This window comes from Arvicola amphibius, chromosome 7 (genome assembly GCF_903992535.2).
Source record: "Arvicola amphibius chromosome 7, mArvAmp1.2, whole genome shotgun sequence".
NCBI classification, from domain to species: Eukaryota; Metazoa; Chordata; class Mammalia; order Rodentia; family Cricetidae; genus Arvicola; species Arvicola amphibius.
The window spans coordinates 268,837-289,507 of NC_052053.1; the positions used below are offsets into that span (position 1 = coordinate 268,837).

Sequence of the window (20,671 nt, forward strand, 5' to 3'; positions counted from 1 at the left end):
TGCAAAGATAAATTTGTTACACTGTTGATATAACAATATATATTTTATTGTGTTTTTTTTCTTGAAGTACAACCTCCATGAATAGGCAGACTTTACATTACCTTTTAATATGTGATTGAAAGTAATTTTTTCATACTAATTATTTTGATTATGGTTTTCTTTCTCCAAACTCCTACCTGGTCTTTCCCAAATCATCATTCACCCAATTCTAAGCCTTTTTTCTCTTCTTTTAGAAAACAAATAGGCAAAGAAAAAAAGCAAGCAAATCAGAATAAACATAAAAAAGAATCACACATGGCTGTCTATTTTTGGTGTTTTTAAACATAATATCAGTACAGTAATGATTCCAAAGATATTGTGTTCTTAATAAGAGATGAGGGATTTCTGTCTAATTGTTCTTGTTTCAGTTAGTGATAGCAAACTTTCAGGATTCTCCTGGGCCTGAATCCCTGAAGTAGAGCAGTTAGATGTTCATTATATGACATGTACATAAAATATAGTTTCAAGGCCCCATTAAGAGCACCATTGTGTAGTTCAAACCATTGCTATTTTGAAAATAATATCCTTATTGAATTGCTTGCACGAATTTACAATTGTCTTTAAAGGAATGGCTTACTTAACATGTAGGACCTTTGTAATGGTGAGCAATATTGTGGTCACTGTTTTTAATGATTAACAAGGGAATAATCTAAAATTTGCAATAGGAAAGTCTGTCTTTGGGTAAATAATTAGCGTTGGGAATGTATTTTGGTTTCATTATCCAACAATTTTGAATTTATAATATTTTGGAATGAAAATCTAATATGAAATGAGAAAGAGTAACAAGTGCTTACTTGAATAAATGTTTGTGTTTATGCTAAGTGAATAGGATGGATCCTGGTATAACTGGTTTACTCAGGGTTTCCACTCAGGTCCTTAAACCATGTGATAGACAGCAAAGAGCACCATCCAAGCATAAAGTTTACAATGTTTTACTTTAGCAATTACTGAATCCACTTTTCGTATAGTTCCAATGTGCAATCATTCTTTTTGTAAGCTCATATATACAGAAAGACTTTTTAACACAGGGTTTCTCTGTATAACAATCCCAGCTGTCCTGGAACTTGCTCTGCAGATCAGCTTGGCCTTGAACTCACAAAGATCCACCTGCTTCTGCCTTCTGAGTGCTGGAATTAAAGGCATGTGCCACCAATCAAAACAATTGCACAATGATCAGACAAGAAACATCTCTAACTTTTCATTAACCCTTTTACATTGCAGTGGAACCCTGAAAGCAATAAACAGACTTATATTGAACACATGGTATACTCTTACAGCATTGAAGACAAATTATTTTTTATTAATCTCTTCTCTCCCATCCTTCCTTCCTTCCTTCCTTCCTTCCTTCCTTTCTTCCTTTCTTCCTTCCCCCTCTCTCTTTCTTTATTTCTTTCTTTCTCCCTCCTTCCCTCCCTCCCTCCCCCCTCTCTCTCCCCCCTTCTCTCCCTCTCTCTCCCCTCCCTCTCTGTGTGTGTGTGTGCCATGCTCATGTGTGTATGACTTGTGTGTAGGTGCCACACAGATATCAGAGAAAGGGGTCCGATCTCTCGAAGCTGAAGTTACAGGTAATTATGAGATGCTCTATGTGGGTGATGGGAAATGAACTCTACACTCCTAGACTAATTACAATTACTCTTTTTTTTTTTTTTTTTTTTTGGTTTTTCGAGACAGGGTTTCCCTGTAGTTTCTAGAGCCTGTCCTGGAACTAGCTCTTGTAGACCAGGCTGGCCTCGAACTCAGAGATCCGCCTGCCTCTGCCTCCCGAGTGCTGGGATTAAAGGCGTGCGCCACCGCCGCCCGGCTACAATTACTCTTTATCATGGACTGTCTCTACAAGAGCAGAGTCTCCACTACCGTAGATGTAATACTACGTAATAAATATTTAACAAATTGTCACAATCTGCAATGGTTTTAAATCTCTAATGATGAATAATATTAGTGGAAATTTAAATTTTAGTGACATGTTCTTTGCAAAGTTATCTTGGTTAAAGTCATGTGTTAGAAATTTATCCAATTATAATGGTTGCTGTTCTATAGGCACCGATGTCAACTTAGAGATGAAGTGAGGAGGGAAGACCATTTACTTCATTTATGATTTTATTTGTTTTTACTCATTCGTTAACTTATACATAAAGCTATGCATAATGATATGGTACAATGTAATAGTTCATTTTCTGTTATATATTGTAAATAATCTAAACATGCCAATTTTTAAATAGTTGTTACTTATCCTGAATACTTTAAAATGTATCAGTTGAATTTTGAAAATAAACTGCATTTTTTAATTATCCAAAATAACCCCACTGTGTACCATTAGGCAAGTAACCATCACTTCTCTCTCAGTATAAATTGGTATTTCATCATATCTCCTTTTTAATTTATGCTCCCAGTCACTTCCATTCCATTGTCAAATACTTTGAGTTAAAAATGTGTTTTATTCTACCATTCAAAACAAACTCACATATTTTTCTTATGAAGATAGTCACATTTAATTTAGTAATGTAAAAAAATAATGTAAAGCCCAATTCTAGTCTTATCATCGTAAATGATAACATTTCATTCTTCTTGTGGCCAAACAAAAATGTATCACTTGTATTACATATTTTGCAGAACCCACTCAATAAGGCCAAATTTGTTAATAATTTGTTTAAAAATTTTGGTTGTTGTGAATGGTGCTACAGTAATTATCAGAGTACAGAGCCTATTCAGCAGGCTGGTTTCATTTCTTTTTGATAAACTCAGGAGTCCGAATATTAGATTGTATGATATTCATGAGTGCTGAGTCATATAGTATCTGCTTTCATTACAGGATCAAGGGGAAAGACTATTCCTCTCATCATACCATTGCCAACATTTTTCTCTGTTTTAATTTTTATAGTATCCTTTATTATAGCAGTGATACACACACACACATATATCATACAATTTATATTAAAATTTCCTTGGTTATTAACACTGTTGGAAAGTTTTCCTCTGCCCCTTGTGCATGTCTTTGTACTACCTTTAGAAATGTCTAATATACACATGTTGTTTGTTGTCAGATCTACTTTCTGATTTCTCAGTTGAGTTATTTGAGTTTGTTATATATTATAGACACTAAGTTACATTATATTATGAAGTGTTCCTCACTCCATAATTCTTTCTTTCATCCTGATTTTATTTTCTTTCCTCTTGCAAGGATATTTTCATTGAGTGCTTTTTTTTTCTTTTGTCCATTACCTTAGAATTATTCAGTTGCCTTCCTGTATCCAATGTCCTAATATTTACCTTCAATAGTGTTTTGTATATAAAATTTGTTGTGCCTCATCTTACATCCAGTTACTTGTTATTTGTTTGTTTAGATTAATTTTACAGTTGATGAGACAGAGATATAATTCTGTTTTAAGCATGTGAACACATTGTCCCAGCATCATTTATTGGTCTGGGTGATCTTATTCCATTCATATCTGCAGAAATTTGAAATACAGTATTTTACTATCAATGTTTGTTTTATTTCAAGTGATGTAATTTTTTTCATTGCTTGCTTTGTTTTGTGTAGTGTCTATGCTATGTGATGACTGGGATTTCACAGAATTATTTCAAAATCACGGAATTTGACTCTAGCTTTACCATCCCACTGAATATTACTTTGAAAAATATAGGTCCCCTCCTTATTTCTGTGTGTTAGCTTTAACATTCAGTTATATAAATGTGGTCATTCCTGCTCTGAAAGGATGATCACTGAATCTGTAGATTATTCTGGGTAGGAAAGGCATGTTGTCAATGTTGATACTATGAATCTATAAACAATGAAATATTTTCCATTTCTTTTCTGCCTTTTGTAATTCTTCATGTTGGAAAAAGTTATTTCATTTTTTCATTTACAATTATCTGTATGTTTTACTTTCATGTCTTATGGGTAAAATTGTTTCCTTCATTCATATATCATACAAGTGGATATTAGCTTTTGGAAAAATACTTAAAATTGTGTGGTGATTTTAATTCATTATATATTAGATAAAATATTGGCTGCTAGTGATTTCTAGTGAATTACCTGCAACATTATATAATATAGTACAATATCATTTGCAAAATGTGGCTTTTTCACTGAGTTTTTTCTTTCTCCTACTTTTTCTGGCTGAGGCTTCTAGTACAATGTTGAATAAAAGTTGTCAATCAGCACATTTTTCTTGGTCTTTCTCAAAGGGGTTATTGAATTTTTAAATATTTTATGTGATGTTAGCTGTTAATTATTCATATTATACAAAATGTTATATATGGTAAGGAATATTCATTGCATATGAAAATTTATTTATTTCATACTTTCAAATGTGAAAGTATAGTAAATTTTATTAGATACATTTCTGTATGAATCAGCATTGTGAGATATTCTTATCATGTGTTGTGTTGCTTTTTGTTTTTTAATTGAACACCAAATCTTGCTTTAATCTGGCATGAGTATCACTTCCTCAGTAATATACTCAGTGTAGTTTGAAATTTAACTTGCAAACATTTCAATAACAATATCTCATCTACATTTCCAAAATGTGTTATCTCATAGAGTCTTCCTGTTGAACTAGCATCTGACTTGTGAATAACGCAATGAGTGCTGATCTAATGAGGTGAGGTAGGAAATAGTTCCCTAGTCTCAACAATCTATAATAATGCAAGGAGAATTGATTTTTTTAAGTGTTTAGAAGAACTCAGTAGAGGCATTTCCTTTGATCATTCCTTGATGAGTGATCAATTATGACTAAGTCATTCTATTCCTTGATTTTGACTTGTTCAGATTTTCTATTTCTACTTGATGCAGTACTGACTGGAAAAATGTTTCCAAATTGACACTTCTTTGGAAATACTTTAACATACACATTGCCATATAGTTTGTAATAAAATCTCTGATGGTCCCCTATACCTGTCATGCTCTACATTAGCATTTAGTTATTAATTATGCTGGTAACAAATAATATGCAGCTTATTTTAGTGATGAGTACTGAAGGAAGACTGTTAGAAGTGAGGAGAGTTTTGATATAAAAACATAAGATGAAGGATTAAGGAGTAGATTGAGAAGTTCACAAAATGTTTATGACAGTATAATATGACCATTCCAGGAATTACTTTTTCACACCAGGTTAAAGAGACTTTAAATTGATTTCATTGACCTTCAAAAAAACATATTGCATGTTTAAATTTTCTTTTTTTTTTTTTTTTTTTGGTTTTTCGAGACAGGGTTTCTCTGTGGCTTTGGAGCCTGTCCTGGAACTAGCTCTTGTAGACCAGGTTGGTCTCGAACTCACAGAGATCTGCCTGCCTCTGCCTCCCGAGTGCTGGGATTAAAGGCGTGCGCCACCACCGCCCGGCTATAAGTTTTCAACAGAAAAATGATGAGTCAACAAAAGTCTCAAGTGGTGTGGTATTTCTACTGCAAGAGACAGTGACATTAATTACACTACCTGACTGAGGTAAGTTACATAGTTCATTTAAACTATAAAATGATGTAATTAAATAAAAACGTTTGGTTTTCTCTTCCATTCACGATGCTCAATTTTATTTATATAATTTCCAACTTTACTCCCTGAATCAACCCTCAGGTATGATCATATGAACACTTAATACTTTGACTCTTTATGGATAACTAAAGAATAAACAAAAACAAAATAAAGAAACACAAAATAAACAAAAACAGAAAAGCACAAAAACTTAATTCTTATTAACAAAGAGGGAGGGGAGGTATGGGTGGAGGGGAGGGGAGGGAAGGGGGAGAAGGAGGGGAGAGAAAGGGGAGAAGGAGGGGAGGGAGGGGGGAGGAGGAGGGAAGGAGATGGAAATTTTTAAATATAAAAAAAAATAAACCATGAAAAAAAAAAAAAAAAAAAAAAAAAAAAAAAAAAAAAAAAAAAAAAAAAAAAAAAAAAAAAAAAAAAAAAAAAACAAATCACGTTTTATTTTCTCTGTTTACATAAAACAGGATTTTAGTTTCTTTAATATGAATATTTTTTCTTCCGCAAATCTTTACTTGTGTTTTGTTCTTAGTAAATAGATGCTTGTTTTTTTTTCTGTTTAATGAAATATGTACTACACTTGGCTAAACAAGTTTAATTCCATGTTAAAAAAATTTTGCTGCTGCTGCGATCCTTGAATTTTCTAACCTATAAGATGGAAACTAAATTCAACAATAATGTCATCAATATACTTTAAAGACCACTTAAAATTATAAAATGTATATGATTTAAAGATAGGTAACAATGTAATACACATAGACTAGATAAAAACAGTGCTGTGAGGATATGATACACGGCTTGATCGATCAAATCTAGTAACTTTATCATTGCATGTGAACATATGTGATAAAAAACATATGTCTGAAGGATTATTCTGACATGATTATATGACTAAAAAAATCCTGTTAAATGCTTTTTTGTCTTTGATGTGTGCTTTGTGTCTTAAAATTGTACTTTAATAGATAACATTGTAAGGCTTCATGTATATACAATTTATAGTTATAATTTTATCAGATACTTCTGTTTAAATTCTAGATTAAAAAATCCTATATGACTGAAGTTCAATGTCAATGAAAATGATCAGAAATCAATGCAAGAAGGATTCAAACTGAAGTAAAATTATCATGAATTAGAATGGACAACCTCCTGTTTTCAATGGGCCTCAGCTAAAATTCTACCAAATCACAGTTTCCCAGTTTGCTGCCTTAAATTATGTTTTTCTTTCATTCTATTTTCCTAAATAATGGACCATGATGCTTGATATGGGAAACCAGAGTTCTGTGACCACGTTCATCCTTCTGGGCTTTTCAGAGTACCCGCATCTACATGCACTTCTTTTCCTGCTGTTTTTTGTCATCTACACAGTAACTCTGATAGGAAACCTGGGCATCATTGTGGTCAGAAGGATCAATCCCAAGCTTCACACTCCCATGTACTTTTTCCTCAGTCATCTTTCATTTTTGGATGTCTGTTATTCCAGTGTCTTTACACCTAAACTGTTAGAAATCTTGATTGTGGAAGACAGGACTATCTCTTTCAAAGGATGCATGACACAATTTTTTTTCATTTGTGCATTTGTGATCACAGAAATGTTCATGTTAGCAGTGATGGCCTATGACAGGTTTGTGGCTGTTTGTAACCCCTTACTTTACACGGTTGCAATGTCTCCTAAGCTCTGTGCTCTCCTTGTAGCTGGAACATATACATGGGGTATATTCTGTTCCTCAATGATCACATACTCTCTTTTACAGCTTTCCTACTGTGGACCTAACATCATCAATCACTTTGGCTGTGAGTACTCAGCCATCCTCTCTTTGTCCTGTTCTGACCCCACCTTCAGTCAAGTGGTATGTTTAATAATTTCTATATTCAATGAGACTTGTAGCCTCCTCATCATCCTGGCCTCTTATGTCTTCATAGTTGTCACAATCATCAAGATGCCTTCTAAGGGTGGGCTCCAAAAAGCTTTCTCTACTTGCTCCTCCCACCTGACTGCCATCAGCATCTTCCATGGGATCATTCTCCTTCTCTACTGTGTACCCAACTCCAAAAACTCATGGCTTGTGGTCAAAGTGGCCACTGTGCTTTTCACTGTTATGATCCCCATGCTGAACCCCCTCATCTACAGCCTTAGGAACAAGGATGTGAAGGGGACAGTCAGTAGACTCTTCAGCTTAAAACTGCATTCTCATGCAAAATAATTCACACATGAACTCTACATTTTTATACAAGAATATTTTTTACTTACAAGTTACTATACTTGTAAGTAATTGAAATTTTGCTAAGTTTATTCCAATTATTTAACTTTGTGTTAAATATAAAATGCTTTTCACTTTGCTAACAACATATTTCCTTGCAAAACATGTGAAGTTTCTTTAACAAACATTTTTAAAATTTTTCTGTTTTGAATTCTGTGGAAGTTAGGTTGACAAAGGGAAATTACCAAGTCAACTCCTCCTAGATATATTATACTTTAAGTTGACTTAAATAGATAAATAATGCATACAAAATGATAATTGCTTCTATATTACTCAAACTGAAGTAGTGAATTAGTAACTTTGGTAAAAATTATTTTGATTCCATTTTAATGTTGTATTAAAGTAAAATCTTGTTTCACAGCATAACATATTGTCTTAATTTAATTAAATTAATTTAAATTAGTGTCATTGAAAACATTAGCTAAGTACACACAAAACACATTCCTTCTTTATTTAAGATCTTTGTTCTTGTTCTCATATCATTGTTTATTAAAACATGTTTAACCTGTACAAGTTCTTTGCATTTAATTGTGCTTAGTTACAAGTGTCTAGGGATCATCTCTTTCTTTTAGATTTTTCAGGATTTTGAATATAAATTTTTATAATTTTTGTCACTGTCTTTCAGAATGTCTATTATCAAACTCTTAAAAATTTAAGAATCTGCAACCTGTTATAGATCAATTTTAAAAGGTTAATAATACATGGTAATAATTTGATATTTTGTTATTTAATATGAGGAATGATGACTCACACTGTTGACACCAGAAATAGATTTTGTTGAAAATGTAAATAGTTTGAATTACTGCACATATATGTGAAAAGCTAAGAGAGAATGTGTTTTTGCTTTCTCCTTTGTTCAATCAACTGCATAGCTCTGGGTATGATTTACTGATAAATAATAGTTTATTTACAGTGATACTTTAATTATTGTTGATGATAAAGTGATAATTTAATTACTGTGATACTGAATCACTCACTGTAGAGCTCTCCCAAAGCTTTACACAGGAATTAATACCCATACTTTCCAAATCAGCTCAAAAATTTGAATAGGCTCAGGGCTAAACTAATTGTACTCATCTAGATATTCCTTGATAGTAAAACTAGATAATGTTAGAGCAAACTATTGAACTGCATTCAATTTCCTGAAGAGTTAAACACAGCACTCATCAAAATATGCTCACATGCTGAATTCGACAAATCACGTTTGTTTGAATAATGGATCGAAAAGAAATCACATATCCAAAAGGGAACATAAATAAGTGAACTACAGAACATAAGTAGACTCAATGAAATGAAATATATGGCAATCTTAGTAGACAAGATGAGAAAATTCCTTTGATAAAGTTTAAAGCTATTTAATGAGAAGTAGTTCTGGATATTTGAAAGAGTAGAAAGAGATATCAGTACAAAATACTTCAGTCAGTATTATACTAAGTGGGGAAAATCTGATATTGGAAGCTTTTCCTCTAACCTTATGCATGAGTACAATATATATTAATATGTAAAAGCCTCTGCCATCAGTGAAATTTAAGTCAGAACTTTGTTGAGATTCCTTTTCACATCATTTAGAATAAACAAAACTCTAAATACTGGCCAGGCTATGAGGGTGGAGGATCCTATTCTTCAGAGATTTGATGTTAATTAATGCAACTGTGAATGAAAGCATTTAAGAGGTCCCCCACAACTAAAATTAGAAATACCATATGATCCAGTAACATGCTCCATGAGTGAGTACACAATGAATCTTAGTTAAAATATGATAGAGTTCCTTGACCATGCACGTTTATAATAGCCACAACAGCTAAATCATTCGATCAGTCTACATATCTGCAAACAGTTGAATGGACAAAGTAATGTAATATGACACCTACACTCAGTCATTAAAGAAGAACAAATTGATGACAGCTGTAGTAAAATGTTGGAATTAGAGGTATCTGTCAATTTGTAGTAAGCCTGTGTCAGAAAGAAAACTATCCTGATATGATTTCTATCTATCTTGTCTTGTTAAGAAATAAAGGGTGCCAACTGTGAAGAACGGCAGGGGAAAAAGAGGGAAACTTTAGTCTTGTGAATCTGGTTGAAGTCTAAGTTGATGTTGAACGAAATCTTCTAAGGTAACCCATTCATTTCAGCAATATAGATAAAAATGTATGTAGTTCCTAGTTGGCATAGCAAAAAGCAGTATTTTGATGGTGTTGATGCTGTTGTTAAGGAAAGAGGTTCAAAGTGAAATTCCCAGGAGCTCGACTGTTAAGAGCATTGACCACTACTGCAGAGGAACCAGGCTTGGTGCCCATCATTCCTAGGGTAGTTTACCACAATGTGTTATTCCAGTTCCAAGATATCAAACCTCCTCTTCCGACCTCAGATGGCTCAAGGAGTGCATGTGGTACACAGACAAGTATTCAAGGAAAACACCCATTCACATAAAATAAAAATAAGTATGTCTAAATTTCAAAGAAATGATTGAAGATAGAGGCTACTTATTTTGGGGAAATTGATAATTTCAGACACAGGCTTCAGTAGCAAGGTTAGGCTGTAGTGATGCACTTGGGAGGCAGAGGCAGGTGGAACTCTTTAGTTCAAAGTTGGCCTCATCTACATAGTGAATTCCATCATAGCTAAGGCTGTGTAGAAAGACCCTGCTTCAAACAAACAAACGAACAAAATCCCTGCAGAACCAAACACAAACAAAACAATAAAACAGGAAGATCAACTGTGCGTCCCAATACAGGAGAATGGTTTTTGTTTCAAAAATGTATTTTGAATGAAGATAGCAACATTAGTAGGATAGCTAGACACATACATAAATCTTTAAATATCTCAACATTATCCAGGCTCCTACTTGTAGTCTAGAAAGGCTACTGGCTAAAATGGAATGGAGTCACACATGTCAGTTTGTAGCCAGAGAAGTGAAATTTAAACTAATTCTAGTTGTTCTTTCAAGGAGAATGTCAGTTATATATTTTCTTACACATTTTGATCCATTACCTCCTACTAATACTTTTATTTTTCATATTTATGTATCAAAAGAGCAAAACCAAATCCAGCCACTAGAATCACACATACACATATACAGACACACACAAAGTTTAATATATTATATTGAATGTTGCATATTGAATTAGTATATACTTTAATATATGCTTATTTAGTATTATATATTTAATGACAGTATTTATAAAATTATATATCTATATAGGTATAGGTATATGAACAACAATAATGTAGCAAGTCCAGGTAGATAACAAGTTAGGTCATAAAGCATAGAACTAATTACATGCAGCTCCATTTTCTTTCATTTTCCTGATTTAGTTTTTTTTTTTTTATTTTTCTGTTGAAAGCTGTAGCTGTTTTGGTGGGGTCAATTCAGTGTTTCTCTGTGCAACTTTGGTGTCTGTCCTGAAACTAGCTCAGTAGACCATGTTAGCCTCAAACTCATGGAGGTCCATCTTCCCTGAGTACTGGGATTAAATGCATGCGCCACCACATCCTGACTTAATATAGGTTTTATGGAGGTATGAACACATATAAAAAGAAGCAAATATTCATGTTAATTAAAGTGAGAGACAGACCTGGTTTGAGATCCTGAATTGACCCTGGCATGCATAATAGATATAATACCACAATTTACCCTTTTGTCAACATAAATATGAGATATGATTCATTTTCTCTCAGACATCATTTATTTATTTTTATATTTAAAAATTTCCATCTCAGCCCTTCCTCCTCCCCCTTCCCTCCCCTCCTCCTCCCCCTTCCCTCCCCTCCTCCTCCTCATTCCCTCCCCTCCCCTCCACCCATACTTCCCCTCCCTCCCTCTCCAGGCCAAGGAGCCATCAGGGTTCCCTACTCTATGTTGAGACCAAGGTCCTCCCAACTCCCCCCAGGTCCAGGAAGGTGATCGACCAAGCTAAGAAGGCTCCCACAGAGCCCGTCCATGCAGAAGAATCAAAGCCCAGTGCCATTGTCCTTGGTTTCTCAGTCAGCCTCCACTGTTGGCCACATTCAGAGAGACGAGTTTGGTCGCATGATCCATCGGTCCCATTCCAACTGGAGTTGGTGATCTCCCATTAGTTCTGTCCCACCGTCTCCATGAGTGAACGCACCCCTCACGTTCCTGACTTTCTTTCTCATGTTCTCTCTCCTTCTGTTCCTCATCAGACATCATTTAGAAACCTTACCTATGGACATGTGTTGAAAGTTTGCCCACAGTGTTTCTGTTATGAATATGGAAACTAAGAGCACACTTTGAAGTTTTTTGTGAGGATTTTCACATGGCGCTCAGCACACACAATCTGTTTCCAGACCACATGCAGGAGTTTGAATCTAATTGGCCCACATAATCTCATAGGGAGTGCCACTATTAGCAGGTGTGGTTTTGTTGCAGTTGGTATGACTCTGTTGGAGGAAGTGTGTCACTGTGGGGAAGGCTTTGAGGATTCCTATGCATGAACACTGCCCAGTGAGCCAGTCGATTTCCAGTTATGTACAAGACGTAGGACTCAACTACTCCAGCGCCATGTCTGCATGCACTCTGCCTTGCACCCTGTCATGATAATAATGGACTAAACTTCTGAAACTGTAAACCACCTCAAATAAATGTTTTATTCATAAGAGTTTCCATAGTCATTGTGTCTCTTCACAGCAATACAAACCTTAAGTAAGACACCACATTAAAATATATGACTATGTAGACTGGGTGATTGTGGTACATGTTTTAAACCCAGCAGAACAGACAAATCTCCATGAGTGAGTTGGAGGTCAGTCTGGTCTATAGAGTGAGTTCCAGGATAGCCAGGGCGACACAGAGAAACCTTGTCTTGAAAAAAATATGACAGTGTAAACGATGTCAAGTGAAATATTGAAACAATTTACAAGAAGCATTTAAAATTAGAACTTTTGAACCAAAATCTAATTTTATAGTTACATCATTTTCATTCTTCCTCTCCTTTCTCCAATTTCTCCTGGGTGCCTCCTTCTCCGTTGCAAATTCAAGGTCTGTTATTCTTTAGTTATAATTATATATATAATATATATATTTAAAATTTATAAATATAAGCTGCTAAGATCATTTAGTATTGTTCAATCTTATTTAGAACTGACCTCTTGGGATTGGCTAACCTATCAGAGAGTATGTCCCTGGAGAAGACTGATTCTTCTTCTCTCAGTAACCATTAATTGTCAGTAACTTGTCCTCTAGGACTGTAGCCTTGTGAGAATTCCCTCGTCTTAGTAGGCATAAAAAATAATGTTTTATTTTAGATCTTGTTGAAATTTCATGATTGCAGATTCTCTGTCATATATAAAAGACTCGTCCTAACAACTGACTTATTGTTCTGGTTCTCTGACTGTTACAAAGTTCTGTCCCTTCATATGTGATGTGCTTTTACCAGCTGTTCTCAACCTGGGGATCACAACCTCTTTGGGGGTTGCTTATCAGATATCCTGCATATCAGTTACTGACATTACTGTCTGCAACAGTAGCAAAATTGCAGTTTTGAAGAAGTAAATAAATAATTTTATGGTTGGGGTCACCACAGCAGGAGGAACTATTAAAATGTCACATCATTAGGAAGGCTGAGAACCACTGACTTAGAATTAGTTCTAAGGGCTGCAGATGTGTTAAATAGGGTAAGACACCCTGTGGTCAGTTACTGTCTGTGTTCTGATCCGTTGTGGCTTTCTATAATCATTTCCGTCCTGCTGCAAAACAAGTTTCTTTGATTAAGGTGTGAACTATGCTTTTCTGTGGGAAATAAGGATAAGTATTAGAAAGCAATTAGAAATTATACTGACTCAGCGAATTAGTATTAGTAGCTTCTCTTCTAAGGTCCATGGCATCACCAGCCAGAACAAGCAGAATAGGTTTACAATACCAGACATGATTTCTCTTCTATTGATCGAGATGTAAGTACAATTTCATGGCTTTTTGTGACTTTTTTTATATTTGTGCCACTATTTCACCTTTTAGTATATCTGGTTATTTTTATGTAAATAACTTATAAGGCTTTATAATGATTGAATTGTTATTTACAGAAGAGGGACATGAGTCATTCAGTGTGAAACACATGACATGTTCAAATAGAAAGCGGGCCATGATTGAGATGAAGCATGTCAAAGAGAAGTCACTTTTGATACACTTTTGATACATGAAATTCCAGCGGCTCATTTTGGAAGTGTGCTTGCCATCCATAATACCCACTCCTCTGCTGCAGATTGCTGCTCAGGATGAACTCTGTGATTTATTCCAACAGAAGCCAGAGGTGGAATGAGGGAAATGGAAGCATGGTGTCTTCTTTTATTCTCTTGGCCTTTTCAGAATTCCCGGACCTCCAGGTGCCCCTCTTCCTGGGATTCTTGATCATGTACACAGTCACTGTGTTGGAAAACCTTGGTGTGATATTTGTCATCAGGATTAATCCCAAACTCCACACTCCTATGTACTTTTTTCTTGTTGATTTTTGCTACACATCAGTTATTGCACCTAAGCTCTTAGGCCTCTTGCTCGTAGAAGACAAGACTATCTCCTTTGAAGGGTGCATGGCCCAGTATTTTCTTGGGTGTACATTTGTGATTACAGAGATGTTCATGCTGGCAGTGATGGCCTATGACAGATTTGAGGCTGTTTGTAACCCCCTGCTCTACACTGTTGCTATGTCTCACCAGCTCTGTTCTCTCCTAGTAGTCATTACATACATATGGGCTGTCATCTTCTCCTCCACCCTCACGTATGTCCTTTTGCAGCTATCTTACTGTGGACCGAATGCCATCAATCACTTCTGCTGTGAGTACTCTGCCCTCCTTTCTGTGTCCTGCTCGGACACCTCCTTCAGCCAAATGGCTTGTCTAGTCATTTCCGTGTTTAATGAGGCTTGTTGCCTCCTGATCATCATCACCTCCTATGTTTTTATAGTTGTCACCGTCCTCAAAATTCCCACAAAGGGGGCCCTCCGAAAAGCCTTCTCCACCTGTGCCTCCCACCTCACAGCTATCAGTGTCTGTCATGGAATTGTTCTTCTACTATATTGCGTGCTCAAATCTAAAAGCTCACTATTTCTCGTGAAAGTAGCCACAGTTTTCCACAGCATGGTCATCCCTATGCTGAATCCCCTCATCTACAGCCTCAGAAACAAAGACGTTAAAGAGACTGTGAGGAAGTTAGTCTACCTAAAATGTGTTTTTCATTCCTTATAACCAAACATGGTTTTTTTTCCTCATTTTTTATTAAACATTTCCATCTCCTTCCCTCCTCCTCCCCCTTCCCTCCCCTCCCTTCCACCCATACCCCCACTCCACCCCTCTCCAAGACAAAGAGCCATCAGGGTTCCCTTCACTATGTTAAGTCCAAGGTCCTCCCAGCTCCCCCTAAGTCCAGGAAGGTGAGCAACCAAACTGACAAGGCTCACAGTGAGCCCGTCCATGTTGTAGAGTTCATGTTCATTGCCGTTGTCCTTGGTTTCTCAGTCCTCCTCCACCATCAGCCACATTCAGAGAGTCCTATGAACACCTGATTTTTGATAAAGGAGCTAAAAGCACACAATGGAAGAAAGAAAGCATCTTCAACAAATGGTGCTGGCATAACTGGATGTCAACCTGTAGAAGAATGAAAGTAGATCCGTGTCTATCACCATGAACAAAACTCAAGACCAAACATGTTTTTAATGATTTAAATAAATATACATATATAATTTATTGCCAATTTGTAGCTATTTTTATCAAGAATAGAATATTTATTGAGAAACTAAAATGTGCACATAATTTTGTACACCTATAATGAATAAATATTAGTATGATTTAATAATTACCTATAAGAAGTAGAATAAGGAAATTGTCATTATTGTCTTCTCAGAATTTAATATAATAATGTGGAATTTTAAAACCTTTTCAAAAATCATATTTTTAATAACTAACTGACTTTCCTAATATATATCTGTACTGAGATGTCCAGACAAGAACACAAAATATCTAAATGAACAAAAATGTATTTAATTCTAAACAGACAACTCTAATATCGATAATTACAAAATAAAATATAATATGCACATATATCTATTACTTTCATAGTGTATACTATGATATAGTTCAGTTTATTCCAGTTTTATGAATTAAATACTTTCTTTGCTGTATGAGAAAATAGTCATAGGATTTAAAGTATATTCTAATTTTGCAGTTTGTCCTTTGTGATAGTGTAATCATTCAATGGCTATTGTTTATTGTTATTCATGTGATACCTGAATGAAATTATTTTAGGTTCATTTTCTTTGGAAAGAATCATATTTATGTAATTATTTTTATCTAGATTCTACCATAACTATCTAACATAACAGCAAGCATATTTATATTGATGTAATTCATACATCTGTTGCAGACATTGACTATTTATTTGAAAAAGAGCAATTGTTTAACAATTGTTAGTTATAAATTGTAGTTACTTATATGCTATAAACCATCCATTTGCACCTGTGACTTTACTGAATAACTGAAACCGAATTTTACTGAATTACTTGAAACGGGAGTTTCAAGTCTAGGCTCCTAAACTAGTAAATTTTAGTGTTTAGGCGTGTGTGCATGAAGACATTCATAGAACATTAGACTCCTCACCTGGTTGTAAACCAGAGTCAGACTTGAGGAATCTAACTCACCTCATGTCACAGACTGCGTTTCACCTGCTAACATTTTAGAACACAGAAGAAATTGGAAGTCTAAGCCCAAAATCTATAGAGGAATCTAGGAATGTTTTGTGAACAAAAGGTTTTGTTCACAAAGTAATTGGAGTAACAGGGTGTTATGCTTAGTCAAGGTGCTGATAACCTATTTCAGCTGTGAAACTCCACAGCCATTGCGCTAAGAAAATTTGAATTGTTGTCCTCATTGTTATATTGCATATTGTAGATGTTTAAATGAAATGTGAAATGAATCTTTTGTTCTCCTGAAATTTAAGAACTTCAGGATAGATAAGATGGAAAATACAAATTAAGTGTCATTAGAATTTGGACTTATAGACTAGCAAAATGGCCCCTGAAAGAGTGGAAACAAAGACAGAAATATTGAATTATTCTTTTCACTTTTGTAGATTGTCTTTACAATGGAAAAAACATGAAATCATGAAGGAACAAGCAGAAAGTGACAGATAGTGGTGAGAAGTAGGAAAGCAAAGACACAACAGTGAAGATAGAAAACCACGAAAGTCAGACCAAAAACTGACAGTTAAGGGACAGATTCTGTGACTATATTATGCTCTCATAAAAACCTAACTACTAAATAACTATAGAATATGAAATCTTAGGATCATTCACAAAGTCCCAGTAATTAATGCTCCAAAGTTCTTGGTTTAATTAATTCTAGATAACTGTGTACCATTTTCACAAAATTACCACTGTGATTTTAGTTGCAAGTTACTTGTTTGCATAGTATATTTGTAGGATTTTAATTTTCAAGTGTATAGAAGTAACATTGCTAATAAAGGCAACAGCACATGCAAAAAATCAATAATTCTATGATTTTAAAACTTGCTAACTAGCCGGGCGGTGGTGGCGCACGCCTTTAATCCCAGCACTCGGGAGGCAGAGGCAGGCGGATCTCTGTGAGTTCGAGACCAGCCTGGTCTACAAGAGCTAGTTCCAGGACAGGCTCCAAAGCCACAGAGAAACTCTGTCTCGAAAAAAAAAAACTTGCTAACTATATTGATATTTAGATTGAGACTTGAAGAAAGATCATGTAGGTAGTCTTAGTTAAATTTTATCCTAAAAGTTTTACAAAATCAAAAGTCTTCTGCATGAAAAATGTAAATAAAAATCAGAACACTTACAATAATGAAATATATAGTACCTATTTAGGTTTGTGAGTATTATACCTTAAGCACATGATTGCTTTGTTTCTGAAGATGTGTATTGTAGGGGAGTTGGAAGTTGACTGGGGGATGGATTTCATTCTTAGAACAAGCCAGGGTTCTATCAGAAATGATGCAGACTAGGAGCCGCTTTGACTGATCTAATGGGAGCTCACCAAGGCCAGCTGTACTGGGACTGAACGAGCATGTGATCAGACCAGACTTTCTGAATGTGGCTGACAATGAGGGCTGACTGAGAAGCCAATGATCATGGCACTGGGTTTTGATTCTACCGCATATACTGGCTTTTTGGGAGCTTAGTCTGTTTGGATGCTCACCTTCCTAGACCTGGATGGAGGCAGGAGGGCCTTGGACTTCCCACAGGGCAAGGCACCCTGACTTCTCTTAGGACTGGAAAGGGAGGGGGGGTGAGGAGTGGGAGGAAAATGGTAGGAAGGGGGAGGTGGAAATTTTTAATAAATAAATAAATTAATTAAAAAAGATAAAAGAATGCTTTTCTATGTTCCCTAAAATTGATGCTCAATTTTGTTAAAAAAAATACTTGAATAATACAGGCACTGGAATGTTTAAGTAACAGATTGTGAAATAAATATTTCCTGTCCTCTAAGTTTCAAACATTCATTATAATTCCACTGAGAAAATACAATTTGTTTTAATGACAATAATGGAAAAATTGCAACTATGTAAAAAAAGATATGAGTTATATTTTATATCATACTCAAATATACACTTGAATATATAAGTGTATACACAAAATGCATAAAAATATTAACATAAGTAATAGAGTGTTTTAAAAATTTGGGTGCACATTTTTTATAAAATGCAAAATAATATACTATTAAACAATGAATGAGATCAATTTATATTAAAACGTGGAGTAATGTTTTATTATTTGAAAAAGCTTGCCATGAAATAAATGAAGATGAAATGTAGGGAGATTGCTTGGTTGTTAAAATGTTTGTTGTGCAAACATTAGTTTCTCTCTAAACCTATCAAGAAAGAACTCAGAAACAGTGGAAAGAAGTAAATGATTTTGTAATTTTAATTAATGAAAATGATTATGTATAATATGTGATATGATTATATCATATTTACTCTGTTTATAATTGTGCTTTGTGACATATGAGCAGCGAATTCACAATTGTACCATATTTAATATTATATGATGCACAATACACACATATCCTGTGGTGTAGATAAGCATTCACAGGGAAAGTACTTTGAAAACTTCCTCACAATAACTGTGTTACTGTGCCTTTTGAGTTGGACTGAAGACATGTAATTGCACGTCCATGTAATTATTCTAATTATCTTATTGAATTTCAGAGCAGGACTGTAGATTACTTAATAAAGAATGGGTTCCCATCATGTATATGTTTCCATAGGAGTTCTGATTTTTTTTCAATTTCTATAAAGAATGGTTTGGGATTTTAGACTGGGACCCTATTAAATCTCTAACTAATATATGAGTTGACTCAAAAGTCTATTAGCTTATAAAGACTCTGAGGCTAATGTTGGTCTCCATGTACAAATATGTTAGTGATGATGCTCATACAATGCCATTTTGAGTTTCTGATTGTTCCTCTGAGCCTAATAATGTAGATTGTTATAATATTATTTTAAGATGTGTTACATTTATTTAATGTTCCACAGCTTAAATAAATACAAATATGTGATGCATTCTTTTATGTTTCATTTTTTAACTCTGTGAAGCTTTGTTACTTTGCCAATCTAAAACACCTGATGGGCTAATAAAAAGCTGAATGGACAATTGTGAGGCAGGAGAAAGGATAGGTGGGGCTGGCAGGCAGAGAGAATGGATAGAAGGAGAAATCTGGGAGGAGGGAAAGAAGGAGCAAAGGAGATTAAGGTGTGAGAAAAGAAGGGGCAGCCACCCAGCCAGCCCTGGAGTAAGACTGAAAGTAAGCCCAGAGACAAAAGGTAGATGGGATAATTTAAATTAAGAAAAGCTGGCTAGATACAAGCCAAGTTAATGCTGGGAATTTATAAGTAATAATAAGCCTTCATGTTTGATTGATCTGAGAGCTGGGTGGTCCTCCAAAATAATAAAGAGAAAAAAAATAACCAACAACATTTTGACATTCCAGCATGGGGCTAAAATAAAAGAAAATTCAACATTTTGGTATTCCAATGTGGGGCTAGAGTAAAAGAAACTCCAACAACAGTAGGTCCCACAGTGATGAACAATGCCATACCATGACATAAAAACTAAACTAGGTCCCACAATGATGAACAATGCCATACCATGACATAAAAACCTACACTAGGTCCCACAATGATGTAACAATGCCATACCATGACATAAAAACCTACACTAGGTCCCACAATGATGTAACAATGCCATACCATGACATAAAAACCTAAACTATGTCCCACAATGATGCACAACGCCATATCATGACATAAAAACCTAAACTAGGTCCCACAATGATGCACAATGCCATACCATGACATAAAAACTAAACTAGATCCCACAATAATGCACAATGCCATAACATGACATAAAAACCTAAACTAGGTCCCACAATGATGCACAACGCCATATCATGACATAAAAACTAAACTAGGTCCCACAATGATGCAACAATGCCATACCATGACATAAAAACCTAAACTCATGTCCTGTTAATTATTGATGCCAGCAATACTTAGCAATGATTTTACATGCTAAAAATACTCTATTTTAATTGGTAGGAACATATAATATATGTTTAGGATTGAATGCATTTTATTCATAATTTCTGTCACCAGACCTGAACATCATTAATATAATGAAATATATTAAACATAATTCTACAATGAACAGCACTGAAAGAAATCGCATATTTGTACTTTTAGGCTAACATGCATAATTAAAGGGAGAAGATGGTTGTGCATCTCAAGTTTGAAAAAACTGCACCTTAGGTGCCTGCAATTCGGTAATGACAAGAAGTGGTTTGTGTATCTTATGTTCACGATGACTTACACTTTGGCTCTACATGTCTAAACACAAACAAATATGCACCTGTCACCCACAACAA

At 34.9% G+C, this 20,671-nt stretch overlaps 2 protein-coding genes across 2 annotated transcripts; both read left to right on the forward strand.

Annotated features, from left to right (window-relative positions):
- The first annotated feature begins 6,769 nt into the window (after positions 1–6,769).
- On the forward strand, positions 6,770–7,720 carry LOC119819301 (olfactory receptor 5D18-like). The gene has a single exon (XM_038337427.1). The coding sequence runs from the start codon at positions 6,770–6,772 to the stop codon at positions 7,718–7,720; it is 951 nt and encodes a 316-aa protein (XP_038193355.1).
- Positions 7,721–14,008: 6,288 nt separating this feature from the next.
- LOC119819323 (olfactory receptor 5D18-like) lies at positions 14,009–14,974 on the forward strand. The gene has a single exon (XM_038337461.1). It carries the CDS (start codon positions 14,009–14,011, stop codon positions 14,972–14,974), a length of 966 nt encoding a protein of 321 aa, XP_038193389.1.
- The last annotated feature ends 5,697 nt before the right edge of the window (positions 14,975–20,671 follow it).